The sequence below is a fragment of the Pleurodeles waltl genome, chromosome 6, assembly GCF_031143425.1.
Source record: "Pleurodeles waltl isolate 20211129_DDA chromosome 6, aPleWal1.hap1.20221129, whole genome shotgun sequence".
In the NCBI taxonomy this organism is placed as follows: domain Eukaryota; kingdom Metazoa; phylum Chordata; class Amphibia; order Caudata; family Salamandridae; genus Pleurodeles; species Pleurodeles waltl.
The window spans coordinates 326,328,825-326,350,591 of NC_090445.1; the positions used below are offsets into that span (position 1 = coordinate 326,328,825).

Below are 21,767 nucleotides of genomic sequence, written 5' to 3' on the forward strand. Positions count from 1 at the left end.
AAGTGCACTCTCACAGTTCTTCAGATGTTTCTTAGATGCCATACTCACACACACACATGTCCAGATACATATACCTTCCCAGGAATGAGGCAGAAATCAACAGCACCAAGTTGGAATTCTACAGAATTGCCAACTTCCCTCATGTAATAGGGTGTGTAGACGGGACACATATACAGGGAGTGCAGAATTATTAGGCAAGTTGTATTTTTGAGGATGAATTTTATTATTGAACAACAACCATGTTCTCAATGAACCCAAAAAACTCATTAATATCAAAGCTGAATATTTTTGGAAGTAGTTTTTAGTTTGTTTTTAGTTTTAGCTATGTTAGGGGGATATCTGTGTGTGCAGGTGACTATTACTGTGCATAATTATTAGGCAACTTAACAAAAAAAAATATATACCCATTTCAATTATTTATTATTACCAGTGAAACCAATATAACATCTCAACATTCACAAATATACATTTCTGACATTCAAAAACAAAACAAAAACAAATCAGTGACCAATATAGCCACCTTTCTTTGCAAGGACACTCAAAAGCCTGCCATCCATGGATTCTGTCAGTGTTTTGATCTGTTCACCATCAACATTGCGTGCAGCAGCAACCACAGCCTCCCAGACACTGTTCAGAGAGGTGTACTGTTTTCCCTCCTTGTAAATCTCACATTTGATGATGGACCACAGGTTCTCAATGGGGTTCAGATCAGGTGAACAAGGAGGCCATGTCATTAGATTTCCTTCTTTTATACCCTTTCTTGCCAGCCACGCTGTGGAGTACTTGGACGCGTGTGATGGAGCATTGTCCTGCATGAAAATCATGTTTTTCTTGAAGGATGCAGACTTCTTCCTGTACCACTGCTTGAAGAAGGTGTCTTCCAGGAACTGGCAGTAGGACTGGGAGTTGAGCTTGACTCCATCCTCAACCCGAAAAGGCCCCACAAGCTCATCTTTGATGATACCAGCCCAAACCAGTACTCCACCTCCACCTTGCTGGCGTCTGAGTCGGACTGGAGCTCTCTGCCCTTTACCAATCCAGCCACGGGCCCATCCATCTGGCCCATCAAGACTCACTCTCATTTCATCAGTCCATAAAACCTTAGAAAAATCAGTCTTGAGATATTTCTTGGCCCAGTCTTGACGTTTCAGCTTGTGTGTCTTATTCAGTGGTGGTCGTCTTTCAACCTTTCTTACTTTGGCCATGTCTCTGAGTATTGCACACCTTGTGCTTTTGGGCACTCCAGTGATGTTGCAGCTCTGAAATATGGCCAAACTGGTGGCAAGTGGCATCGTGGCAGCTGCACGCTTGACTTTTCTCAGTTCATGGGCAGTTATTTTGCGCCTTGGTTTTTCCACACGCTTCTTGCGACCCTGTTGACTATTTTGAATGAAACGCTTGATTGTTCGATGATCACGCTTCAGAAGCTTTGCAATTTTAAGAGTGCTGCATCCCTCTGCAAGATATCTCACTATTTTTGACTTTTCTGAGCCTGTCAAGTCCTTCTTTTGACCCATTTTGCCAAAGGAAAGGAAGTTGCCTAATAATTATGCACACCTGATATAGGGTGTTGATGTCATTAGACCACACCCCTTCTCATTACAGAGATGCACATCACCTAATATGCTTAATTGGTAGTAGGCTTTCGAGCCTATACAGCTTGGAGTCAGACAACATGCATAAAGAGGATGATGTGGTCAAAATACTCATTTGCTTAATAATTCTGCACTCCCTGTACAAAAATGCCATCCTGCAAATCTGGATTATCTGTTTCGCAACCGGAAGTGTACCCACTCACTGAACATCCAGGTGGTATGTGACGCCCATTATGTCATCACTGACATGGTAGCCAAATTTCCAGGGAGTACACATGACTCCTACATTTTCAGGCACAGTTGGATACACCAACGCCTAGAACGTGGGGAGTTTGGAGACGGATATCTATTAGGTATTGCTGCAGACACCCTGAGGGCATACACACAGGTCACTATAGAAACCATCCATACCCTGCTAACATTGTTCATTTTTGCCAAACTGGTGACAGTGCATATGCGCTACGACCATGGATACTTACCCCGTACCTAACACCCAGCAATGGAAATGAGAGGCGCACATAAGAGGACCAGAAATGTCATAAAGAGAGGACCTTTGGACTGTTAAAGGCAAGATTCCGATGCCTCCACAGAAGTGGAGGTGCACTCCAGAATGCCCCTATAACAGCATTCAAGATAGTTGGCGCATGCGCTACACTGCACAACATTGCCACCAGACGTGGGCTACATCTCACCCCGAAGACCCAGATTCGGAGGATGATGAGCAAGAGCTACCACATCGCCATCCTGGGGATAGAACCATTGCAAATCAAGGCAGACAGAGACGGGCCACATTGCAAACCAATACTTTGGAAGGTACGTGGTAACTGTCGCCACACACACTTATGTCACACATAAAGAGCCCAGTTGTGAAGTGGATCAAACAATACGTTTATTACGTGAACCTAATAAGTGAAGAACTGAACTTTTGTTAAGGGGCTGTAAATGTCCACCTGCAATGAGGACACATTCACTTCATGTGCCTCATGTGTCCTGCAGTGCATGGGCCTAGCACACCCACCTGGGACGCCCAGCATGGCTAGTGCTAGGTGTGTCAGCAGACCCCTGACGTGCACTGCCACTCCTCAAGACACGTGTGTCTGTGGCAGATGCGCTGCTGATGGTGGAGCCCTCCTCACTATCCTGAGGTGTCTCTGCCGTGCCCCTAGCCACCTGTCTAGCCCCCAGCATGTCCACAGCATGCTAATGCGACCCAGTCCCCCAGCCACATCTCCTGCAAAGTGGCCCAAGTCCACCTGCAAGCTCACAGTACGGCGTGACAGCCCTGTGGTGTTGACTGCGAGACGGACGATGGATGCAGCCATGTGGTCCAATCTGTGTACCAGTTGCCGCTCGCGGCGCCTTGCACTCTGTCTCTCTGACACTAGTTCTGTCACAAGTTGCCGTATGGAGAGAGCAAGGTCACCGACATTATCGTTCAAACGTGTGAACTGTGTGTTCACTTGTGCCAGCCCATTGGTGAAATTATGCTCCATCCGTTGCATTGCCCCAGAAATGATTCTCATCTGCCTTGTTTGCAGGCGCTGACCAGATATGAGGGCTGCCTCAGCTGCAGATATGGATGAGTCACCTACATCCTCCTGGGACACTGCTTGGAAATGGAGTCTGCGACGCGGTGGTGCTTCAGGGTCCTGCTGTCTGACACTGTGGCTGGGACCAGGTGCTGTGTCTGTTTCCACCATGTCCATTTGTTCAGCTGGAGGAAACTGTGGTGGTGTGGTGCTGGGCCCTGTAGTGGCTGCTTCAGGCTCCTGTGCTGCCTGTTGGCTGCTTTCTGCACCCTGGACGGTGTGGCTGGTGAGGGTGTCTTTTGGGAGACCTGTGGGACATAGGGAACACACTGTCAGTATCTAACATCTGTTATATGCCTCCTAATAAATAGTTGCCTATAAGCTGACTACTGTACTACATTGCCCATAATGCACCATTCTGGTGGTTGCAAGTCTGGAATGGAGCTAGTTTGGTTGTGCATGCTGCTGTGTACTGGGTGGGTGGGGGTATAGCATTTATGGGTGTACATGCATGTTTCATGGTACTCACTTTTTGATGTCCCTGGCGCTGACGTGTCCAGTACTCCCATTCCTGACACTGCCTCAGGCTCAAGGGTCTGTTCTACCAGTTCCTCCATGGGTGTGGATGGTGGGATGGTGGATGGGCCTCCTCCTGTGCCCCTCATCTCCCTGAGGCGCTCTGCCACCCTCTCCTTTGTCCTGGAGCGCAGATCATACCACCGTTTTTTTATTTCATCTATACTTCTGTGGCTCACCCCTATGGCGTTGACCCTCTCCTGGTTGTCTTGCCAGATTCTCCTCTTTTCCGTGTCTGGAAAACTCAGTGCAGCCCTTCCAAACAGCTGGTCATGGTGCTGGCAGCATTCCTCTGTCAGCACCTCAAGTTCCTTTTCAGAGAACTTCAATTTTCTTTTCCTGCCTGCACTGCCTGAGTCTTCCATTCTTGCTGCGGTTCCTCCAGGTGGTTGCTCAGCAGTGAGAAAAGGGTGTGGTCCTCCCTCCTCCCAGGTGTATTTGATATCTTCCTGGCTCTGATGTCATCAGCAAGAGCCAGGAAGTGTTTTTCCAACTGTTTTGCTGCACCTGCATGCAATTTGTGGCACAGTCGCAACAGCGGACTCACAATCTGCGGTGCGACTTTATTTGCGATTCGCAAAATGAAGTCGCTTTTCCTTGTTGGATACCATTTTAAGAGTCGGAAATTGCGAGTCGCAACGACTCTCAATTTCCGACTCGCAATTTTTTGGCTTCCTACATCTGGCCCCTAGTTCTTCTAACACACCAGAATGAATTTCAGCAGACCACCTATCTATCCTGTTACAGTTGGTGTGCCAGTTGCTCTTCAGAGATGCCATAGAGAGGGTACTGGAGTGTGGGAAAGACTGGGGTTTTTCCTTTCACTGGTTACTCGTACCAATGAAGGGCAGGGGGCTCAGGACTATCTTGAACATCTGTATGCTTTCCTGACAGAGACAACTTCATAGTCCTCAGATTATACCAGATTCAATCTGCTATAGATGCAGATGATTGATGGTATTACTAGGATCTGCATGACAAATATTTTTGTAGACCCATCCCGCAGTCCCACAGGCATTACCTGTAGTTCAAGGTGGGCCAGGAGCATTTTCAGTTTGACATATTCCCCTTTGGCTTCACCAGCGCCCCTCTGGTGTTCACAAAAGTGATGGTGGTAGTTGCTGCCACCTTCAGAGGTTGGTAATCCCTTTATTACTGTACCACAATGACTGGCAGCTGAAGGTTGTCCCACTGCAGTCAGTTGTAGACCCCCTACAGAGATCAGATCTTTTGACGTTGGTTTTCACCACAATCAAGTAGAAGTCTCACTGAATTCCCCCAGAGGAGGTTTGATTCATTGGATGACATCAGACACAACAGAGTTCACGGCTTTTCCTCTGTAGCAATGAGCCCAGGTCTTTTGGGCTATGATCCAGATGTTTCAGGCATGGTCCTGGATCTATGTGAGAGTGGCACTCTGGCTTCTTGGCCTCTTACCTTGTGCATGCTCCTTGTTAACTGAACCCCGGGTGGCACATGCAAGCCCTCCAATGAAACTGATTCCCAGTGGAGTCAGTATCTAAGGCCATCTTTCTGACACCATGAAGGTCTTGAAAGAAATACCTCAAGATCTGCAGAGGTTGCTGACCGACCACAGTTTGTCCTGTGGTAGGCCACTCTCTCCTCCCCTCTGAGCGGACAGTAGTTACAGCTGCATTGATGCTGAGTGGAGATTGAATCAGCTGACTCTGGTCTTAAGTGAAGATTCTGCTCCACATCTCTGTAGTGGAGCTGAAGCTTATTCTCCTAGCCCTAAAGGTGTTCCAGCTGTTCATCAGTGGGAGACTGGTGCAGGTTCTCATGGACTACACCACTGCCGTGTTATACTGCTTCTATCAGAGTGGGTTCCGGTGTCCTGTTCCAGGAGTTTTTGCATCTCTGGAGCTGTATTTAGTCAGGTGATCTTTCTGATCGCCAACTATCTGGTGGGGCCTGTGAATGCCAGAGTGAGCTGATCATATATTTGTCTGGCTGATCATATGTGGCATCTGCATCCCGAGGTGGCACTGGGCATCTGTCACCATTGGGGTGATTCTTGGCTATATTTGTTTGCTGACATCAACACTGTGTCGACAAACACATTGGAGTTTCTGCAGCAGAGCCGCTACACTACCTCTCCTGCCCAGAGTTCTAAAGATGATCAAGGATGTCTGGGTCAAAGTCATCCTGGTGGTCCTGGATTGGGGCAGGAAAATGTGGTATCTTTAACTCCTATGCATGATCGTCTGTCCTCTGATCAGGCTGCCTTTTCACGAGGATCTTCTATCTCAGCAGCAGGGTAGGATTTGCCATTCAAATCTACCCCTCCATGAGTGGAAATTGAGCTGTGGCCTTTGACTGCACTTGATTTTGTGCCTATGGGGGTAGATGCCATCCTGGCTGTCACTCGTCCCTGTACAAATCCATTTACACCTAGATTTGGGTCTCGTTTGTAACCTGGTGTCCTACCCAAGACACTGACACCTCAGAAGCAAAGTTGCTGGACACTTTTTAAATTATTTTGACTTTAGCGCGGCAAGGCTTTCCACTGTAAAAAGTTTTGTTGTCCCTTTCAACATTTCTACGTTTGAGGGACCAACCGTCCTAGTTTAAATCACCTGTTGTGATGAGATTTATTAAATGTTTGACACATTCTCTCCCAATCTGTTTGTGATAACACAGTGTGACCTTAAGAAAATCTTAGCGTACCTCATGTGTACGCCTACTCTCCAAGCCTATGCATATCTCATTGCTGCATCTTCTGACCTTGAAGACTAGCTTCCCGATTGCACTTAAATCAGTTACAGGACAAGTTGTGCTGAGGACTCTGGTAGACTTCTAACCAAAAGTTGTGAATTCCTTCCATGTTTGACAATCCATCACTGTATTGACGTTCTTTTCTCCACCTTCAAAAGACTAGGAAAGGGTTAATTGGTTAGGCCCCAAAAGAGGTAAAAATATTTACATAGAAGGTACCAATAATCATCGAGTGGACAATTAACCTTTTGTGGGGTTCTTTTGAGCAAAGAAAAGGAAAACTTGTGCACCAGAGGACCTTGTGGAGGTGTCTATTTGTTAATGCAAATGACTAATATTTGTTATGCACTGGCCAAGGAGGAGCCTTCAGAAGGCCTGAGAGCCCATTCCAGCAGGGCTACCTCTGCATTGTCACTCGGGCTGCCCATCCTTCGCATTTTTTCTGCGACATGGTTGTCAGTACATATGTTCATGAAGCACTTCTGCCTTGACACTCTGGACCGGCGGGCATGACACTAAGCCTGCTCTGTTCACCAGAACTTTTTGTTTGACTCCAATCCAGAGACCCCCTCATCCTCAGGAGATTCTGCTTTGGTATTTTTTCTGAAGTGAGGAATCTGCAATCAGATGTACCCATCAGAAAAACAAGTTGTTTACTTTCAGTAACAATCTTTCAGGTGGATACCCTTTTTTAACTGCAGATTCCTCACTGCCCTCTTTGCTATCCGTTTTGTGGAGTGTCTTTTCATGGTTTAAAAAGGTCCAGAATTCATACTTGACACCCTGTAGCCAACAATTGTTCACACTCCACATATAAGGACGCAGAAAGGGAGAACATATAAAACTGACATCTGTGTGCAGGGGTGCTGCCTATTTGTGGCTAAGCTCCAACACTTCTCGTTTGATATGAATCCAAAGTGTAGTCGCATGTTGCTACCTAGCGGTGCACAGGAGCACTGCTACTAACTTCTCTGGATTCAGTCTGGGTTCAGGGGATTTTCTAAAGTGAGGAATCTGCAGTTAGAGACCAATAGCAGAAAGAGTGTTATTGAAGACAAGTAACTTTTTTGTTTGTACTATACAGTATAAATCTAAATGCATATATACATACATAAATACAAGGAATGTCGCCTTCTCCTGCATTACATGTTTTGAGATACACAAGTTTGAAACAATCCCTGTAACAGTGTTAAAATGGCCAACGCTGGAGAACTCATGCTTTGCATTATAGGATCCACACTGTTAATCCTAAATGCTTGAGTAATTCTACAGTGCAAACGTAGGTCCGGAACACTTTTCCATAGATATATTGTCCTCTGTACTGACAGTTGCCTCAAGAGCTATTTTTTTCCTGTTCCTGTGAGTAGGATCTCAGACCACACTTTAGGTTTGACACTGGTGCTTTTTAGTTTTGATTTTGTTTTCTAGTCATCTTTACAGTTTTTCCACTCTGCAAATATTAGACTTATTTACTAAGTGAAGTGATCTTGTTTCCTTCTTCTGCAACTATTTTCTAGTCAGAATGCCTTCTCTGTTTAGGAATTACCCCTTTGCAGGGAAGAAAGATGTCAATCTCAGTCCCACATAAAGTCTGTGATGTGCCTTCCGGCTTTACATTCTGTGAAATAATGTAGCAAAAAGGAGAGTAAAACACTGCAATGAGATAAGGCTCAGAATTATGCTCTAGGATAAGAGGACGGGAAGAAGAGGATTTAAATAGGTTCCTCTCATGCACCTGTAAGCAAGACAGCTCCTGAAAATGACTCTGCAAGTAGCAGAAACAAGGACTGAAGACAATGTCACCGTTCTCTGCATCTCTTAGGATCACAGGGGAGTTGTAACAGTGTTGAGGGTTTCGACACAGACCTGCTCGCTGTCTAATGTATGTTCAGCACCTTCGGTTGCTGCTGCTAAAAAAAAATCCAAGGACATCGATCTTCCAAAGATGGCGCATCTTAAAGATGAAAGCCTTAACGAATAATGTCTATAAGATAACCGTCTCTGTTGGGACGGAAAAGACCCCTATTTGGTGATGGGCATGTACCCCTATCCAGAGTGCCCCATCTGCATTGACATCTCGACCCCTGATTTTTGGTCCTGGACAAACATGGATCATGATTGTGTGTCATGGCATAATCCTGTCCTGTGGTGGGGATGGAAGGGGCACACCAAGCACTACCCTCATAGTGATAGAAGTCTCCTGTTGTTTCCAGGAGTTGTGACAGTGATGTGGTAGCAGCCTACAAGTTTGCTGTTTCATAAGAGTCAGTAGCATGAACAAGCCTTTTTACCTAGGTTACTGGAATGGCGCCTACCTGCTGACTTATGTTAAGTTCTGCTGCTGTGACCGACACGACTTTATGTAGTGTCGGGCAGTGTTTGCGTATATGTACTTGGGCGTTGCTTGTGTTCCTGGGTGTGGTACATAACATGGAGGCCTTTGAGTTGCATTTTGGAATCCAAGAGCCTGAAAAGGCTAGTTGGAGGTAGGAACTGCAGCCCCAGACATGAGATGTGGATTCTTGTGGGCTCGAATGAGAACACCCACACTGAAGCAAGAAAGAGCATCATCTGTGAACATCAATGGTCCATTTGAATCAAGGGAGATTTACTGGTCAGTAGAGCTTGCTCATTGGCAAGGGAGATGGTGGCTCTGATTAGGTTGGTACGGTAGGACCTGGGAATCATAATAGAGGTAAAAGTTTAGACCTTTGTGAGATATACTTCAGTGGAGGCTGACCTCCAGGTGTGATGCCCTGCTAATCTCTTTGTCCTGTGTGGTGGGTCTTTTAGCATAGCAGACCCTCCTACTGTGGCCACACTCCCTTTGACAAAACAAAGGACAAGACTGAAGAGTGGACACTTCAAAGTAGTCAACATCCACAACACAAATAAATGTGTGCCGCTTCGTGCCACAGTGAAGGTTAGGGCCGTCACCCTGAAACATCATGCCAAGCGTATCCCTGGTGAAGGATCACCCAAGAGAGACCTGATTTAAAGACAATGTCTGTTACCAAACACTGAAGAAACCGCAGCGGATACATGGATGCAGGCCCTCTGGAGACTGTTGTGGCCTGATGTGTCACCCAGAGGAGATCGCTAAATGTTGTAGCCCTAGGAGGTGGGACCTGCTCCTCTCTGAGCTCTCCAGCTGTCCCTGCGTGGGTAAGACTGTTCTAAACCACCAGGCCTTCCTAGTACTTAAGCAAATTTATTGCATATTACTGCTCAACTTCCCTCTTAAGGCCAGAGTATGACTTTTTTGCGTGGTGACTAGCGTGGGCCACATCTGAAAGTCACCTCCTTTATCAAATGGGAAGGAACTAGCCCAGTTAAAGTAAGGAGTGACTCAGTGACACCACCCAGGGTGACGCTGGTGCACCAGCCATAAAAGACTGTGTATTATTTAGTATGCTGTTGGTATGCTTTGTGTACCTGCATTAATACTGCTTTTATCACAAAAATGAGTAATTGACTGGATTATCAACTTATTGGGGTTACTGTTCGTACATTGCATATTGCCTCTGTGTATACCTTGCACCTACCAAACCCACCGCACCTCTCCACTGCTGAGAAGCCTTGACCTGCTTGTCCTGCGATACAGCTGAGTCAAGGGCTGAACGGATAGTAATTGGGCCATCTCTTCAGGACCCACTGTACATCAGACTTCAGGACACCGGATGTAAAATGCCACAATCCTCACAGTTGGTTCCAGTAACCCCTGCTGCACTGTGCTCCATCAACAGTCAACAATGACAAAACCATCTTTGCCTTTGAAAGCTAATATAAAACACTGCTTAAAATCAAAGAATTCTTCACCTCCACACACATTGCCAAAGAGACAATGTCCTACAGACTCGCAATGGAGTAGGGACTGAAAGAATCTCTCCCCCTCTGTCGATATCCACAATAATGAAACAAAACTGCTTTTCCTAAGAGTAGCGTCACCTCATCAGACTCTGACTGTACGGCTTTCTTTGTCTTCTCTCTCACCAACATTGAAGAAGAGGAAAACAGTTGAAAGCCTTTCTAGCCCTGTTCAGGTTTTCCCAATGGTGGTCACTCCGTACCTCACCATCTACCACTAAGACCATTGACGCCCATCAGTTCATTTGAGGACTAAACAGGAACCTGTTGTACAGCTTTGTAAACCAAGAATGGTGCCCAGAACCACATCAACTTCTCCTGTGAGAAGAACAAAGAGACACCCTTCACCTCATCTCGACATGCATCTGCATGATGGAATATAGGACACACCCTAGAGAAGACTAGAAGGCACAGATCTCCAGTGCAATCTTTGTCTCATACTCTGATACGAATAATTCACATTCATACAGCACAGCCATGTCTCCAGCAACTTTTTTCTTGTGTCTCACTTTTGAACAACATTATGAACTTTTGTGAGGTCATGGCCAGAAGGGTTTCAAAACGTAATAATGAATTCCTCATCCTAATTCTAATGGGGTCACTTAACTTGGGAGATATTACAACTGAGTGTAGCTCCAAACTCTATTTTTCCACTGGTCCTTGACCTTCAGACTTAGCAGAAGAGACATTCCTCACACCTTCTGCTGTCAAGGCTGAAATTCAATATCTTTAGAAAAACTGAAAATCTCCAGTTTCTAAAATCTGACCCAAAAGTAGACTTGATATTATTAACATTTAGTGAGACGTAGACTCATCTCTGTGACAGATACCACCACACCCCAAGGTAGCGACTGAGTAAGAGACTTGATGCCATAGACAGAAAGGATAGAGGAACAGCAGCTGTGACACAGCTTAAGAACGCTAGTGCAACCACTCACCTGGGCAGATACCAGCAAGAAATCAAGGAGGGTATCTGATAATTTACGGATGAGTTGCCAAAACAAGAATGCCTTTTGAAGAAGTCAATGAGAGTTTTCTGGTTGTCAACCAGGTTAATCAGTGTGGCTTTCGACTCTGAGCTAGTTACCACTAACTATTGCTATTGAATTTCAATGAGATGATCTTTCTAGGTCCGTCTTACTACTCTAAAACTAGACCCCAACTGAAAGTCTTGAACCTTCCCTTTCAAGGTTTTCTCTCTTTTTTCATCCCACCATTGCCGAAATGGTAAAAATAAAAAATGAAGCAGATACCCTTAGGGTAATGGGAGTGGAAGAAAAAAGATTCAGAGCTGCCCATACCAAAGAAGAACATCAAAACCCAAGACAACGTCAACCCCAGCACTCCTAGAAGAAGGCACTCTCCAGTGGGTTGAGTGATTTCTTGAAATCAGGAAGAGTGTATTGCAATCATAGAAGATAATTAGGTGCTAGATATTGTATCTCATACATACATTCTAATAGCAAAAGTGTTTTATTTTTGTTGGAAATACATGAAAAGCCAACCAGTTCAGATGGTCAGCGCAGGTGACTTCAAGAGCGATACAAATCAAAGCAACAATTACTCATGGATACTTTCTATGTTTCAAGTCCTTTCCACTACCAGTCCCTCCACAACCATCATCAAAGCAACAATTCATTTCTGAGGAGTGCCACTTTTGAAAAAGGTGTTAGAGCTGACACCATACAAAAATGCTGTGGGATATACTCCAGGTATTTTCTAAAGTGAAAGAGGGATCTAATATGGAAGTTCAGTCTGATATATCTACAGTCCTCAAGCCAGTTAATCAAAACAGAAATCCCCCCAAAACATTCTTGTAACATTCAGCCTGTTGCAAAAATTGGGGCTCAACCCCCTTCCAGTGCAAAGGCTGTCATACATAGAGGACCTATATACATTAGAAAACGAAAAGTGTATTCTTTAGCACAGTATCATCTATAGAAGACAAGTGACATCTACTATTGACAACCATTAAGCCAACAACCAAGCAGATCTCTTCGCTTCTAGGTAGTAAGCCATCTTGTGTTTGCATTGCCCCCATTTGATGTCTATAAATGTGACTCCTGTACCCGCGTCTAGAGGACTAATGATGTCAGAGAACGAATAATTGGGAAGGCCGATTGATACTGACCATTACACTTATGCAGTATCTTTGCATGATGGTGTAACTGTCAGAATCTTCTGCAAGGACTTCCCTTCCAGAAGGAAGCTTGTATAACAACCAATAGTTACTGATGCAACTTTGACAGGATAGGGTGCTCACTTGAGTATTATATTGGTTCAAGGACCAAGACCAGAAATGGTGAGAACATATTTGTAGGAAGTTGGCTCTGTATATACTATTTCAAAGTAAGAACGTGTGCACAGAGTCCAAGGGTTCCACTTAGAGGTAAGATAGTGGCAAAAATAGATAATTCTAATGCTCTATTTTGTGGTAGTGTGGTCGAGCAGTAGGCTTATCAGAGGGTAGTGTTAAGCATTTGTTGTACACACACAGGCAATAAACGAGGAACACACACTCAAAGACAATTCCAGGCAAATAGGTTTTTATATAGAAAAATATATTTTCTTTGTTTATTATAAGAACCACAGGTTCAAGATTTACAGTTAATACTTTAAATGTAAGGTACTTCACTTAGATACTTTAGGAACTTTGAATGAAAGCAATATCACATACAGTCTGTGTGAAAATGGCAATAAGCTATTTTCAAAGTAGACCCAGTGCAAAAAATCAACAGTTCCTGGGGGAGGTAAGTAAAGGTTAGTTTTGAAGGTAAGTAAAACACTTAGAAGTCTCAGGTTTGGGGCATAGGCAGCCCATCGTTGGGGATTCAAGGCAACCCCAAGGTCACCACACCAGCAGCTCAGGGCCAGTCAGATGCAGAGGTCAAAGAGGTGCCCAAAACACATAGGAGCCTATGGGGAACAGGGGTGCTCCGGCTCCAGTCTGCCAGCAGGTCACTGGTCCCTGTCGGATGGATCGCTGGAGCAGGTTTTCGAAGTTGGAGACGCCAGTAGAGATGGGGCCAAATCAGTTGTCGTCCTCCTCCTTCTCTGCAGGCATGTAGGTCAGCAGTCCTTCTTCAGGTTGCATGAATCTGATTTCCTGGGATCTGGGGAGCCCCTAAATACTGAATTTAGGGGTGTGTTTAGGTCTGGGAGGGCAGTAGCCAATGGCTACTGTCCTTGAGGGTGGCTACACCCTCTTTGTGCCTCCTCCCTGTGGGGAGGGGGGCACATCCCTAATCCTATTGGGGTAATCCTCCAAAACTAAGATGGAGGATTTCTCAAGGCAGGGGTCACCTCAGCTCAGGACACCTTAGGGGCTGTCCTGACTGGTGGGTGACTCCTCCTTGTTTTTCTCATTCCTCCAGCCTTGCCGCCAAAAGTGGGGGCAGTGGCCGGAGGGGCGGGCATCTCCACTAGCTGGGATGACCTGGGGCGCTGTAACAAAAGGGGTGAGCCTTTGAGGCTCACCGCCAGGTGTTACAGTTCCTGCAGGGGGGAGGTGAGAAGCACCTCCACCCAGTACAGGCTTTGTTCCTGGCCACAGAGTGACAAAAGCACTCTCCCCATGTGGCCAGCAACATGTCTGGTGTGTGGCAGGCTGGCAGGAACTGGTATGTTTTCACGGGGCATCTCTAAGATGCCGTCTGGGTGTATTTTATAATAAACTGGCATCAGTGTGCATTTATTGTGCTGGGAAGTTTGATACCAAACTTCCCAGTTATCAGTGTAGCCATTATGGCACTGTGGAGTTCGTGTTTGACAAACTCCCAGACCATATACTCTTTATGGCTACCCTGCACTTACAATGTCTAAGGTTTTGCTTAGACACTGTAGGGGCATAGTGCTCATGCACATATGCCCTCACCTGTGGTATAGTGCACCCTGCCTTAGGGCTGTAAGGCCTGCTAACGGGGTGACTTACCTATGCCACAGGCAGTGTGAGGTTGGCATGGCACTCTGAGGGGAGTGCCATGTCGACTTAGTCATTTTCTCTCCACCAGCACACACAAGCTGTGAAGCACGGTGCATGTGCTGAGTGAGGGGTCCCTAGGGTGGCATAAAACATGCTGCAGCCCTTAGAGACCTTCCCTGGCATCAGGGCCCTTGGTACCAGGGGTACCAGTTACAAGGGACTTACCTGAGTGCCAGGGTTGTGCCAGTTGTGGAGACAAAGGTACAGTTTAGGGAAAGAACACTGGTGCTGGGGCCTGGTTAGCAGGGTCCCAGCACACTTTCAAATCATAACTTAGCATCAGCGAAGGCAAAAAGTTAGGGGGTAACCATGCCAAGGAGGCATTTCCTTACAATATTGCTTAATCCTCCCCTGTTGGAGAGCAGTCCAACTAGCCCTCAAAGCATTCCTCCCATCCTTGTACTAAAAGACAACAATCTAGTTTTAGACAGACACCACCGCCATGCATTATATCAATGAACAAGAATGCACTAAATCACAACAGTTATCCATTGAAGTTTAGTCAGTTTGTCATTGGGCTTTGGCCAGGGGTATATTCATAATGCTGATCTACATCCCTGCGGTGGAAACCTACAGACAGACCTTTTTAGCCTCAATTGTGAGGAGCCCCTATAGTTGGTCCTGGACAATGGCATTTTAGACAAAATCTCATTTTAGACAATATCTTTAAAGTGTGGGACATACCTTCTTTAGACCTTTTCATAGAACAGAAAATGAAGAAACTACACATCTAGGCAATGCCCTTTTGATTACTCAGTAAAAAGATTTTCTATATGCCTTTCCATCAATACTGTTGAGCCTCTCCATAACAGTGAAACTGATAAAGTATCCTGGAAAGATCATTTTGATAGCTGGAGGCTGGCAGAGACTGGTGGTTCCTTAACCCTCTACAGATGTCCTTCAAGCTACACATATTGCTGCCACTCAAACCCAATCTGATGACCCAACTTCAGAGGCAAACTTAACATCCAAACATCCAACACCGAGATTTCACTTTTAAGATCGGCTGCACCTCATTTACATTTCGCCCTTTTTACTAAAGCATATTGTCCTCATTTGACGGGTTATACATACACATAAATTGCCGATTTTTTTTCACTATGGCCTTTTTCCAGATATCCCTGGATACAGATAAAGAACCCTTGTTCAGAGAACCGCTTTACTTTTTAAGATGGCCCTTTTAAGATGGCCACGGCAGTTTCTATAGAGACTTTAACTACAGTCCAAGATGGTCGCCAGAGAAGGAGTTTTTAAATGAGGTGTTAACACCATCCTCTGTATAGTCAATTTGCTCTAATCCTTGAGGTACGCTGCGGGTCTTGCACAGCGGAGCGAACGCGTTGAAGTCTTGACATTCTCAGAGCTGACTTCAAGTAAAGCCTTGCGGGTATCCACGTGAGATTAGACAAGCACGTTGAAGTAGACCCACCGTAGTTCCAATACTTCTTCCCAAACTGAAGAGCCTATTTTGAGAGCGGAGTTAATGTGATAAATGAAAAACAGGCTGTTTTTAATCCGCATTATGGCGTCAGTCACTCTAGAGACAATCAGTATTGACCAAGTAAGTCGCTATATCTTTAATGGGTACCCATGGATAACATAAATGAATGCTTTTGTATGTCCTAGTACAGAGTGAATAGACTGGTACCTATTTCTTCCTATTTCCTTGGTGCCTTTCAGTGCATTTCATAGATAATTGCGACCAATGGGGTTTGAATTAGGCAGTAAGTGACTTAGATTCATACTTGAGATCTTTGGTTTTGGATGCTTAGCTGGGTGATGGCATCACTTTAATAGAATAGTATCTTTGCATTTAATCTTACTAATGAGGATGGGTTTTCAGCATTTAGGTGGCACTTTGCTTTAGTGGTCTATCTCTTGTGCATGTATTTCACACTTTTTTACATGGACTTTTTTTTTTTTAAACATGAGGTTTAGCATGCTGTAATACCAATAAGGTGTCCTAACAGAGGCTTTTAATATGGATTCATGGTTCAGTTTCTTGACTCAATTAGTGTTTATTTGTTCTTCAATAGGTACTTCATTCTCAGATAGTCCTGAAGAGGCACAGAATTAGAAAGGGCCGAAAGTCGTCGATCTTGTTGTATTAGGGAGAGGTTGTGAGAAAACATTAATTACAGCCTATAAGGAATATTTATGCAACACATCTTTGTCTCTCATAATTGTTGCTTAAAAATGTGAACATGATACACCCATCTCCTATGTGGATTTATATTTAAAACATTGCCAATAACCATATGTATTTAAAATGAGAGGATGATTGAAGTACATTTATTTATTATTGTTTGTTGAAGTGATTGTTTTTTGGGTTTATGTGTACATATTGTGTTATTGTTGGTAACAAATAATATGATGCTACATATTGGCTACGCTACAGTTTAATTAAAATAATTGAAAAAAAATATACAAGAAAATACAATTTACAGTGATTGATTCACAGTTTCACTGTTGTAGTAAAGTATGTATATTGTTTCCTACTATTGAACCACTTTGTCTATTTTTGTTTTGTAAAACAACTACTGTAGCATGGCTCAAGGAAGTTGTAAAGAAGCAACTTGGAAATCAGTACATAAACTTGCTGTTACTTATACATAGTTAAATAGGCTGTTATCAGGTAGGGTCAGGAAACACTTTGAAACATATTCATGTAATATATCTTTTTATACCCAGCGGTAGTCTTTAATTTCACATACTCGTATACCTTTCCTGCTGCTCAGCAGCTGCTTTCTGTAACCGCATTTAGTTTGCTGCTCTTTTCTTGGCCATCAATGAAGATTCTACAATGCAGAAGAATGTCACTTACTTGCAGTCCTTGTTCTGTACCTTAAGAATCCCTGGCCTTTTATGACTTCAGTGAACGGCATTGGAAACTTCTCCTAAAACACAATTTCCATTTAAAAAATAAAAATAAATTGGCTGTGTGAAATGCCAGTTCAGTCTTCATGAGTAGAAGCACCTGGAATCTTTAGGGGACAGGATACATTTTTATCAGCTTTAAATGTAGAACTAGCCACTGTATTTTGTCATTCCTATTATCCATTTTCAAACTTTTATGCAACTAAGATGCTGCAATGCTGACTTGAAATGAGTTATTTTCACTCCTGCAGTCGGTATTCAGGAAAACAATTCATCTTTGATGGACCTCTTAGGTATGTTGTTTCTCATATAGACATATTTACACTAGCACCCTGTATTTGTTTGTGGACAATATATCTATTGAAAAGTACTTTGGGTATATACATGCAGCATAAAAATGTTCACACTTCCGTGACTTCAATGAAGATTCCTTATTTAGAGATCTAGGATCCCAAATAGGTTTTTCTTACCTGTGAGTAACTAATTAGATTCACATTCTTGAATCAGAATATCCAGTAGTATATCAAATGTGAATAAAGTGTCAAGTATTCTTAACTTGACTGACTGTGTAGGGCTGCTTGACCCACTGAAGTGTTTGCAGCTGCATTCAAACTCAAACATCAATGCATGTGTAAAAGTGTCCACTTTTTTGTGTGACAGAACAGTACATCTCCAAGAAAGATACTCCTGAGTGGGGCAGAGCTGTTGCCTCCTTGTTTCTCATGGAATGCTCCTCAGTGCATTGAAGCTGGGTGTGGCAAAGTGTGATGCAGGCTGACACCTAGAGGACAGTTCCTTATGACCCCCTGCATAGGAGTCGAAAGAACACAAATAACTGGTGAGAAGTAAATATGACTAGTGTATCTGCTCACATCCACTGACTGTCTTTCCACTGATGTGGATGTATTTGGGGAAAAGACATGGAAAATGAATGGTTTATTTAGTTTTAAGTCCAAGGGGCGCTTGGGCAAGAACCTGTGCTTGGTGAGGATGGTGACTCTTTCGTGAACTGAAGGAAGGAACCAACAGTGACAGTTTTCTAAGAGAGGAAAACTTTGGATGCATCCTCTTAATTGAGTTTAATGGCGGCAGCACCCAAGCAGTGTATTCAACCCCCATGGTACTCAAGGGCATTGTCAGGACATAATGATGATTGTTTTTTCTCCTAAATCTTGAGATTGTAGTTGAATGAACTCCGTGGAGTATTTGTTGGGTTATGTTCAGTGTCGGTCATCTGTCTGTGGACATAACATAATGGTAATCATTGAAGTGAAGGATAGACTGTTGGTGAAGCTCTTCCTGTCAAAAGTATTTACACTCCTTTCAACACTTGATGTAAAATGCAGATGTTCTTCAACAGAAAGTATTTATTAGGTGGCCAAATGTAATCTCACTCTTTTTTTTTTCTTTGCAGCCAATTCAGCTGAGGATCTGCTCATGCCATACTTCCCATCACTCATTGAGCACTTGAAGGGTTACCTTGTTAATACTCAAGATGAATTACGGCCTATCCAGATTCAGTCTCTGGGTAAGGATGGTTGTGTGCAATAAAGATCATTTTGATTATTCTGTTGTCTAGATATTTCGGTGTTGTGCATGGAGTAACATGATATTAGTTATACAATATGTACAGTGTTGGCCATTAATCACTTATTTAATCTTTGAGGTAAAGGATAGACTATTGTTTAGGTTCTCCAGGACAGGCTGATCTGTGTTCTCCAGTATTCGATGTTCCATAGATTCACATGCATGAAGTATTCTCTGTAGAAGTGGGAGTCCTGCGGTACAGTTTCAAAGAAGTACAGAATAATGCACACAACCTATAAAGGCTAGAAAATCTTCTTTTAGTAACTTATGCACATTCATTTATTAAGAGCCAAACCTCAGATAATCTTGGGACAGCAACTTTTAGAACACTCCTCACAAAGGCTTCATTCCCTCAGAGTTTCTACCACATGTCATGTGATGGGAGTCTCTGTGAGCTCTGCTTAACTTATTAACATTTTTTTCTCATAAGAGCTTATTTATCAGGAAATAAGATTCTCATATGTACCTGCCAAGATCGGACTACTCAGAATGTCAAGCTATCCACGTAAGGAGCGTATTTATTGTCAATATCCTTCACACAAGGTAAAGGATTGTAAACTATGCCATACGTTTTTACATGTTTTATTTTAAGGCTCTTAATGGTAGAGAGATGGGGCTTCTTATGCCTCTTAAAATTGAAATCTAAGAAGGCTTTGATTTCTGGGGAGGATAGTGAGTATTCCTCAAAAGCATAAGTGAGAACGCGGAAAAGAGAAAGATCACATGATTAGAGATCTTCAGAAATACCAAAAAAGTCATTTAAAAATCCCATCATGAGTCTTCAACCAAGCAAAGAGCATCAGAATAGTGCTCTCATGAACCAAAAAAGGAGAACGTCTCCTAGTAAGATCTGAGCCTACCACTCCCTCCCTTTGTTTGGGACTGCATTGGAAAAAACTCTCCTCAGTGTCATTGACAATAACTGGTAAATCAACCTCAAAAATGTCATCAGCAGTGTTATCGACATCCACACTGACTACAACTGCATTGATGATGATGGCACAGTTGACGAAAACTATGGCAATGACATAGAGGATGTTAACACTGCCGCAAAAGAAACCATCCACTATAGTCTTGGCAATGAAAAGAGGTCTCCAGTGACAATAAAGATTGCAGTTGGATTGTCAACATAGCTATTGATGAGGGAAAAATACAATCTGACACTTTGAGGCATACTACCCTTTAGTAAAGTGCCCTTTTTGGATATGGTCACCCCCACTTTTGCTCACTGGTACTGTTTCTCCACTGAGTAGCACTGGTTCTCTTCCAGGGGATCCTCATCAATAGTCATAAACATTGAATATTCCCGCCCTTGTGCGGGGACCCCGGAGCATATATATAAAATACATACATATTATCATGTGTAAAACAGCAATGCAGGCTATAATCATAAATAGGCTAAAATGCTTTATTTCTATGCAAGTTTTTTTTTTTTATTTTTTTTTTTATATTATAAAATCACAATAGATCATAAATATCTACCTAAGCCCCCAAAAACTGGACTTAGGGAAGTAAACAGCAGTAAATAGCAGAGAAAAATAGAAAAAAACTACATTGAAAAACAATGAAGCATTCTTAGCCAATAGGCTGCATGCAGGTTAACACAGGAGAACCATAAAAACTTTGGCACCGTGCCTTTAAGACCCTGAGCACCTCCAGTATCCCACCATGCCTCAGGAGTGAAGGGAAGGTGACAGTTGGTTCACAGTTAGGTCAGTTCTTTTTTCCGGCTTCTTCTGAGAGGATCCTGGAGCATTGAGCTCTCAGTTTTTCTGAGTTTTTCTTCAGAAAAATCCTTAAAAATAGTGTTTTTCCTGTTTACTCGACAGATAACATCTTTTGTCTGAGTTTGGAAGTCTTTTTTGAAATGCCATCTCTTTTTGTAAAATGTCCTTCTTGTGGGAAGAAGAAAGCCCAGTCAGACCCACACTCTCTGTGTATTGTCTGCCTGCCACAGAGTCACTGTCCTGACACCTGCAAGTATTGTAAGAACATGTCAAGGAGGACTCTCAAAGACAGAGAGAAGATCAGGCTACATGGGCTTCAGGAGAGGAAAAAGTCAACATCCTCTTCACTTCCCAGACCTACAGCAGAAGGAATGGCCCGATCGACGTCGACAGGTAGGATTGTGCCTGTTTGTTCTCCATCGACATCATCGGCACCACCGTCTCACCGGCATAGATCGCCGTCAACGGCGACCAGACCGACGTCGAGGGACAAAACGTCGAAGCATGGACACAGGGGTACATCTCCGTCGACGGCAGGCCGCCGTTCGCGTCGAGCCATCTCCGGCGCTCCCGTTCGCCGTCGAGAACGTCTCACCCCTTGGCGTCGAAGGACACGACACCAAAAACACCTCGACGGCATGAACATCCGCCGTCGACCACTCGCCACTCAACGTCGAGACACACGACGGCGAGTAGGTCCAGGTCCCGCGATAGGCGATCGGCGTCAAGACACTCGACGGCAAGACCTCCGACGTCAAGACCTTCGACGTCGAGAACAGATCAGCCATCGCAACCTTCGACGTCGAGGATGCAATCGACGTCGACACAACCTTCAGCTGTGTCACAGGCAGTAGAGCCAGCGGACAAAGCTCCCTCACCGGTGGTCTCTATAAGGAGTGCATCATCCCATTCCAGAGCATCGGGGCATGTTTCTCCCATCACTCTATCACCCAGATGGTTAGAGAGCCTGAATAGACCGGCAGCATCCCCGGATTCACAATACTCTAGGATGTATTCTCCTACTGCCTCATTACCGAGAACGCCATCGCCTACAGCTAGAGCAGGACGGGCTCGTTCTGCTTCTCGTCAGCCGACCACAAGACCTGCACACTCTGCTACAGCCTCTCGGAGCAGGTCCCGTTCCCGAAGGAGAACCAGGTCACGAACACCACGCAGAAGATCACCTTCTTGGTCTTCTTCAGGATCGTCTGTTGGGCGCTACTCCCCCACACTGACAGATTCTCCACCTGCTAGGATTTCCCCGGTGGATGATATCACCACTTTTAATGAG

At 44.2% G+C, this 21,767-nt stretch overlaps 1 protein-coding gene across 1 annotated transcript in view; it reads left to right on the plus strand.

Annotated features, from left to right (window-relative positions):
* The window catches only part of IPO4 (importin 4), a 1,872,953-nt gene that overhangs the window by 630,763 nt on the left and 1,220,423 nt on the right, over nucleotides 1-21,767 (plus strand). The window contains exon 16 of the mRNA XM_069238173.1: nucleotides 18,577-18,690. Coding sequence (XP_069094274.1) covers nucleotides 18,577-18,690 — 114 coding nt within the window. The remainder of the gene's footprint in view (nucleotides 1-18,576; nucleotides 18,691-21,767) is intronic.